The 7,485-nt window shown below is 40.6% G+C and overlaps 1 protein-coding gene across 1 annotated transcript; it reads right to left on the bottom strand.

The window, feature by feature from the left end:
- Positions 1-730: 730 nt before the first annotated feature.
- Positions 731-6,262, bottom strand: TEFM (transcription elongation factor, mitochondrial). Its single transcript, XM_015424700.1, has 4 exons — positions 6,206-6,262; positions 4,132-4,592; positions 3,201-3,350; positions 731-2,637 (listed from the first exon to the last, which is right to left on the bottom strand). Exons 1-4 carry the CDS (start codon positions 6,240-6,242, stop codon positions 2,200-2,202), a joined length of 1,086 nt encoding a protein of 361 aa, XP_015280186.1. The 5' UTR covers positions 6,243-6,262; the 3' UTR covers positions 731-2,199.
- Positions 6,263-7,485: the final 1,223 nt, after the last annotated feature.

The raw sequence follows: 7,485 nt of genomic DNA, 5'->3' as shown, positions 1-7,485 counted from the left end.
GAAAGAGCCAGAGAGCACACCAAAGAGAGAGTACTGTATTTAAGACCAACAACATTTTATTCCAGATATAAGCTTTTGTGTGGCAGCACACTTCAAAGAGCGGGTGGGAAAGAGCCAGAGAGAGCAAGTCCCAGGGCACTTGAAGAGATCCCCCTTTCCAACAGGTGAAGGGGGGAGAGGAACCTAATAGCACAGGAGCAAGAGTCCAGCAGCATCTTAATGATTAACTTGTAGCAGGGCATGAGCTTTCATGAGTCACTGCTCAGTTCTTCAGATACAGCTAGAATGTGAGTCCATCTGCCCTTATATCTTGGAAGTGATTTCAGACACCAAATGACAATGACAGGCATTGGTAATGAGAGAAGAAACCTAGGTCTCAGTTCAGTCCAGGAGTTTGCATTGTCTTGAGCTTTGGGATCAGTTACAATTCAGCAGTCTCTCTTTCTAATCTCCCTTTGAAATTCCTTTGTAAGAGAACTGCTACTCTTAGGTCAGCAACTGAATGCCCTCTGGAAGGTTAAAATGTTCACCCACTGGTTTTTTTTTAATGCTGTGGTTTCTAATAGCAGTAGAAAGAATCCAGTAACACCTTTCAAGATTAACAAAATTGTGGTAGGGTATGTGCTTTTGTAAGTCACTGCTCACTTCTCCAGACCTATTTCCATTTATTCTTTGCATCCTCCTGGACTGAATCCTTCTGTACCAAACTGAGACCTAGGTTTCCTGTCTCATCACCAATGGTGGTATGCCCACACCTCTGCATATCACACCTAATCCAGTAACACCTGCTCTTGCCATTCAGCATCTAAAATCATCTTTATAAATTTTATATCTCAGGTACCTTATGTTACATTTCATGGCACGCATGGCCTGGCCCAAGAAAGTGACACTTATGTCAGATCCAGCCCTTGTAACAAATGAGTTCGATACCCCTGTGTTAGAGCTCAGTTCCCATCCCATCCAGCACGGGAGGGCAATAAACTTTGTTACCCATTCTGTAAATGTCTGTCACAGTGGTTTAATGTTGAGATTAAAAAAATCAACCACAAAAAAGTCAGGTCGAAAGGTCAACAGAAGGCATGCAACACCTGAGATGCAATGAAAGCCCTACATGCTCCCCTCATGAAGATTAGGTGTCCTAGGTGCAGAAACACATCTTGGATTTAAGAGCTGTATATGGCTACAGCATGCCCACCTTGTCTTTAAAAGCGTTTCACTCATCCTAAGAGAAAATACTTTGTAGGAGCTTTATTTCCCAAACATTTTCCAATGGAAAAATTGTAAAAGGGACTTCAGGGAAAAGGTTTCTGGGCCTTCACATCTCTAGAAATATTGGTACCAACTAGCACAATGAGTTGTTAGGTATGGTAGGATATGATCATTACATGAGGCCTCTCGCCTATACATGTTAGCAATGGTACTTAATAAGTTGTACAGTTAACTTTCAGTACTCAACAGAGTCTCAAAATATTTGTGTATTTCTGGGGAATAAGGCTGTGTATACACATGGTGTTAATGAATACTGAAGCCCACTCTGAACATAACGAACTAGAAGTTAAACAAGGCACCATAAGACTCTATGCACTCTTCTCATGTGGGACGGAGTTATGACTATTCAAATCTCCACTCACTTGTGAAGCTCAGTCTCAGCCTAGCCTATTTTGCAAGGTTGTTAGAGATAACAGACAAGAGAACCCCTCATACAAACACCAGCTCTCTGCAGCAACAGAGGGATAAAAATGTAACCCAGCCATCCTGCTTAAAGTAAACCATAATATACTCTTAAATTTGCATTCAGGCAACTGACAAACAATAGTATCCATTTTACATAATTCAGTAGCAATGTTACTACCTTAAATATGATCTATGAATTTTTTTTTAACCTTGTGGGCTCAAACATACCACTTCTAAATAAATTTACATACAACTGTAATACTACCCACAGTGGCAAACCTTGTTTTGATTTTTCATAGAACCATAGAGCTGTACAGTGTGACTAGATTTTTATATTTGTAAATTTTATATTAGCTCTTAATAGCTTTTTCCCCCTGTTACGATCATGGCTTCGCCACTGCTGAAGGTATATGCTTCTTGGGCTATAGTATAGACTCAATGTATAAAAATTTAATTAACATTGCCAAATTACCGTAGATGCCATAAACCAAACAAGAGAAGGTGGTCAAGGAAATCTAGAAAGATTTAAGTGTTGTTGTTCATTGTTAAAATCTCATAAAAAGCTACTGCTTGTAGCAATGAATCACACAGTTCCTCATCTCGCCTTGGCTTGTTTGCAGACAACAGGTTTTGGTAACTCACCACTGTCTCTCTTGGAAAATTCACACGAGGCTCAGCAAGTGTAACAGATTCTAAGAGAAGCTGTTTTACAAGATCTATTCCACTAGTCCGTGATTCTCCCACCATCAACCCAAAGTGTTTCCCTAAAAAAATTCGAGCCATACTTAGTACTTTATGCTGGCCCTCTTCTGCAAATGCTTTATGTAACAATGCATACAGCATAGCTTCTACTGTACGAAGATGCAACATCACTGGAAACAGATTTGCATTCAAAACAGAAAGTCCATTTTTTTCCAAAACATAAAAATCTGCTTCAGGAAGTCTGGATACTACAGAAGAAATCTGAAAAATATAATGCATCAAAAATCATGTTTATATATACATATATATATATGTATTGAAGTCAGATTTAGTTTTGCCATTTACATGGTCCAGGGAGAAAATCTGAGTTTACTGGTTCAGACATCTACAAGGAATATCTGTGTCTACCAACCTTTTTCATGGTATCCCAAAGGTTACTAGCTCCTAAAAAGCATGCATATTAGGAAAACTCTGATAGGAGATCTTTCTCCCTCACTTGGCAATGCCTTTAAATCAAGCCATAGGTTTGGACTCTCAGTGCCAGTAAGTGATTAGACCTCCAGTATGCAAAAGCTGAACACTATCTTTAAAAGCCAAACTGTAGGTGGACGTTGTTTTTACAGAACCCTAAAAAGAAACCCCTAATTTCCCACTTTATTTTCCTCCAACCCCTGTATCAATTTTAAAGAAAGGACAATCAGATAAAATTAATGCATCTATTCCTCCTGTTTTATATGCAGTCCAGAGACCCTGCTAGTTACCCGTAGATGACAAATGAATACTCTTTTCAAACATAAGCTGCTTTCCATTAAAATGTAGCTTACCTCTTCCAGATAAACCGACGGCATGTAGGTTCCTTTCATAAACATTGTGCAGTCGTGCTGTTGCCAGTCATGAATAGTTAAATGTCTGTTAACATGAGCCCATGCAATTCTGCGTGTGCCAAAAACAACAGACACAATGCTGTTGGCACTCTGAAAGAGATTATGGGAAAGGCTCAGTATGCATTCAAAAAGGACTCCATCCTACTTGCTACCAGTCATGAAACTTCCCAGAATTAGAGGCACAAAACTCAAGAAGACATACCTAAAATACAGAATTTGGATTAGTCTAGGAAGTTTATAAACACTAAACTAATTGTGACCTAGATGTATAGTTATACATGCGACAAGACACAGGCTTATATATCTTCCCAACACTTTGCATTTAACCTTTAAAGAGAGACAGAGTCTATGTACTGAGAGACTATGCAAGAAGGGCCCCACTGGTTTGATTGGTCTACTATGACAAACATTGCAAGACCTACTTACACAGGCATTTGCTCCTGCACTCTAGACAGAATCAGGCTGCCAGAATGATGTTTCTCATAAAAGTATCCACTGGACTGGACACAAACAGCTTCATTACTAATTCTGCTGAGGGAGGGGTTTTTTTCAAACAGCAGTCACTCTATGCATGGCATGCTGCTTTTGAAAAGGCAGGGAGTTTCAAAAGCAGTTTTTGATACAGCATTGGAGGTTTAATAATTACATCAAAAATTGTATTGTGCATGCCTGTTCTCTTTGAATCCTAGCCATCGAATGTAACCTTGCTGGACAGATCAACCTAACTAATAATGCATTAAAAGCTCTGCAACCCAATCCCATTTTCTCTGAAGTAAGTCCTAGTGAGTTCAATAGGACTTTCTCCCATACATGCAAAGGACTGCAGCCTTAATATTTGTTATATGAAAAAGGCACTGTTCTTAAAGAATACCTTCAATTTCTCACTTTCTATTTCTGGCTTGATAAATTTCGTTATGGATACAGTTTTCCTCTCCTTCCTTTCTTCTTTTGCAAGGGGGTTAAGAATAAAGTCACACACTTTAACAGCGGTTTTATATTGAAAAAGAGGTACTCCCAGTAAACTCTGTAAATCCTGAAATGGCCCATGCTTATTTCTGTACTCTATTACATTAATGGACTTTCTTCCTCGCAAGAGTTTCATAGCAGAAAGTTCTTCAACAGTTGCCAAATTGAGTTGCTGTAGAACAGCAGACTTCTGCTCAGAGGAATACAAATCATCTATTGATGGTTTAGGTTCCCTAAAGTTCTCAGGAACAGATGAAGAATCAGCTGAGTCGTGCTGTGCAACAGATGTTGACTTCTGACACCACAGAAGATACAATGGTTGCAGCCGAGATGAACCTAAAGGCAGCTGGAGAAAACCTTTTCTACCTAGGGGGGAAAAATCAGATGCCAATCACATGCAGTTGCCAGTACTTGTTGCCAGTAACAAACAGTTAAGACATCCACTGAATCCCACATATCAGTTCACGCAGAAAATTATCAAAGATCAAGCAACACAGTTTTACTGTCAGAAGAATTCCTTTAAACTAATCTCTGAATCTTTCATAGTGTCTGTTAATCTTTAAATTCTCCATATTCTTTCTAACAGTAAATTAGCCAATAAACCCTCTTCCATCACAGTCCTCTGGAGATGGAAGAAGCTACATCTACCAAACTTCTCCCTTCTGCTCAAGTTAATAACAGCACAGGTAGGAACATGATTCAGACTGGGATCTGAGAAAACTTTCTGTACTGTCTGCCATTTTATTTGCCTGAAGTAATAATAACTATCCTGTCCACACTACCTTGTCAAACAATAATCATCAGCAGGTAACTTATCAGCATTGAGAACTCATGACAGGCAATGACACTAGCCTGTGTTTTGAAATCAACTCTAATCCTGACAACTGTACATGAACCACTTTCAGTACTCAAGAAAACTATGTATAAATGTGAAATATTGTAGCTTTATTTGGGAGATCAGATGTATTGTCTCAGTACATGCTTTGGGCCTGCTCCACCCATAAGCCCGCATTGCAACAGCAGGAGTTAAAAAAGAATCTTTTACTGATCCAATTACCTTTCCAGAACAACTTGTCTGCCAGGGAACTGCTGCATTTTTTAAAAAATTTTTTGCTATGGAAGCCATAAGTATTGCAGAGGATGCTGAGATATATTCAAGGGCATTTCCTCAGGTCATGAAGAGCATTGGCCAGGCCTGTTGGTTCAGACAGTTACAAGGAGGCCTGAGTAAATGCACCTAATACTTCCCTTCAACTGAAAGTGCAGAGGAAAATCAGTGATGGTAGTCAATGCTTTTAAGGGAAACATCCACCAACACTGACTGATCTTATCACTGAAGAGCTACTTTTGGAACACCCCTCTCCCCCCGGGTTTCCCAGAAGTATGAAAATCTCTGCCCAACTGTCCTAGATAAACTGAGATATGAACAAGCAACAGGGTGCTGTAGCTAGTACCCAGTTCATCTAGGGCAGGATTTTTTTGTACTTCTGGGAATCACACCCAGCCGCTCTCAGTGCTGCACTGAGCGCCTCATGCCTATCACCTAGACACGGGACTGAAATAACACGGACGATGTGCACCCAACACGTGGAACCCGTATGCTAACTTTCATAAGAAGTGACGCTTTCCAGCCACCATGTAATGCAGAAGAGAGCACGTGTCCTCATTTGTTGTTTGGGTTACTACCAGACACGTTCTTAGTAGCACGAGTTCACAAGTAATACCAGATGTTCCAAGGTCAGCTACCTGGGTAACGCCTTCTTTAAAAGACATGATCAAACAGATTTCTAGGTTATGGCTTCTACTGAACATTCGTCGATCTTTAACACGAGCCCTTTCTTTCCTCCGTCTTTTAACGAGGGGGCACCAACTTTGTACCATTGTACTACCATAAATGCACGTCTTTCTGACAGTGGCAAAAGGGAGGAAGGGGGGAAAAGTTCCCTCGCACCTAAGGTACAAACACAATACCACCCTACCTCTTTGTATGAGACCGACAAGCCCTTTGACGCTCATCTTCGCCCTTTTCTATGCCGCGCAACACTTTTTGCTGTCCCCCTTGTCTTATTTATGCATCCTCGAACACAAGATTCCGGCATTCGGAACTAGGAAGAATAGTTCCGGGTTGTAAGAACGAGAGCTCCCTCCAGTGGTCTTTAGGGGGAAAAAACAGTTGCTGTTTTCAGTTTGATCGGTAGGAACCCTTTCTGTATTAAAGTGTTTTACTTCTGTCTGAAGAAGGGAGCTTTGACTCTCTCGAAAGCTGATACTCTGAAAATCTTGTTGGTCTCGAAGGTGCTAGTGGACTCGATTCTAGGTCTTTTCCTTCTAGTGCTTACAAAGAGAGAGGCGAGATCAGAGTAACTCAGACCCGTTTTATTTGCTATCTCCATTTTGAAGCCATTTATTTTCATTGTGCAAGAAAATATAAAAAATAAAAATGCTTGTCCGCATCATAACTGAAATAGCATGTGTGTTCTAGCATAAGACTAGACACATTGTTTAATATTTATTTGATTTGAGAGATCTCCATTGTACACTGCTAGAAGGAATACATTCAGATTCAACAGTGCTGGTTTTGGTTGGGGTAGGAGTCTTGAACGGGGTTGACCTTTGCTGCAGTTTGAGGTAATGTATGTGCATGCATAGTGCTATCTTTCCAACATGTACTGTAAGAATTTCACATGATTTAGACACCGCACATCCTTAGTTAAAGAACATAAGAACATGAGAGAAGCCAATGTTGGATCAGGCCAATGCCTCATCTAGTACAACACTGTCACACAGTGGCCAAAAATACCAGGTGCCATCAGGAGGTCCATCAGTGGGGCCAGGACACTAGAAGCCATCCCACTGTTGCCCCCCCAGCACCAAGAATACAGAGCATCACCTGCCCCAGCCTGTGAATTCCTATCTATACCTTGTGGCTAATAGCCACTGATGGACCTCTGCTCCATATGTTTATCCGGTTCCTTCTTGAAGCTGTCCATGCTTGTAGCCGCCACTACTTCCTGTGGCAGTGAATTCCATGTGTTAATCACTCTTTGGGTGAAGAAGTACTCACTCTGTTTCCTATTAATCAGCCAGTTTTTGATCCATAGAAGGGCTTGTCCTTTTATCCCATGACTATTGAGCTTACTAAGGAGCCTTTGATGAGGAACTTTATCAAAAGCTTTCTGGAAGTCAAGGTAAACAACATCTATTGGGTCTCCCTTGTCCACATGTTTGTTCACTCCCTCAAAGAACACTAACAGGTTAG

This window comes from Gekko japonicus, unplaced genomic scaffold, assembly GCF_001447785.1.
Source record: "Gekko japonicus isolate JY-2015 unplaced genomic scaffold, Gekko_japonicus_V1.1 scaffold668, whole genome shotgun sequence".
Lineage (NCBI taxonomy): Eukaryota > Metazoa > Chordata > Lepidosauria > Squamata > Gekkonidae > Gekko > Gekko japonicus.
Note: the sequence above shows the minus strand (reverse complement) of the source record. Positions and strands in the feature narration are given on the sequence as shown.

Bases quoted from the DNA above. Each gene is read 5' to 3' on its own strand.
- TEFM (XM_015424700.1), bottom strand. From the start codon at position 6,242: ATGAGCGTCAAAGGGCTTGTCGGTCTCATACAAAGAG. The intron at 4,593-6,205 runs GTAGGGTGGTAT...TTTCCCCCCTAG, and splicing joins TGTCGGTCTCATACAAAGAG to GTAGAAAAGGTTTTCTCCAG. The intron at 2,638-3,200 runs GTAAGCTACATT...TATATTTTTCAG, and splicing joins CGTCGGTTTATCTGGAAGAG to ATTTCTTCTGTAGTATCCAG.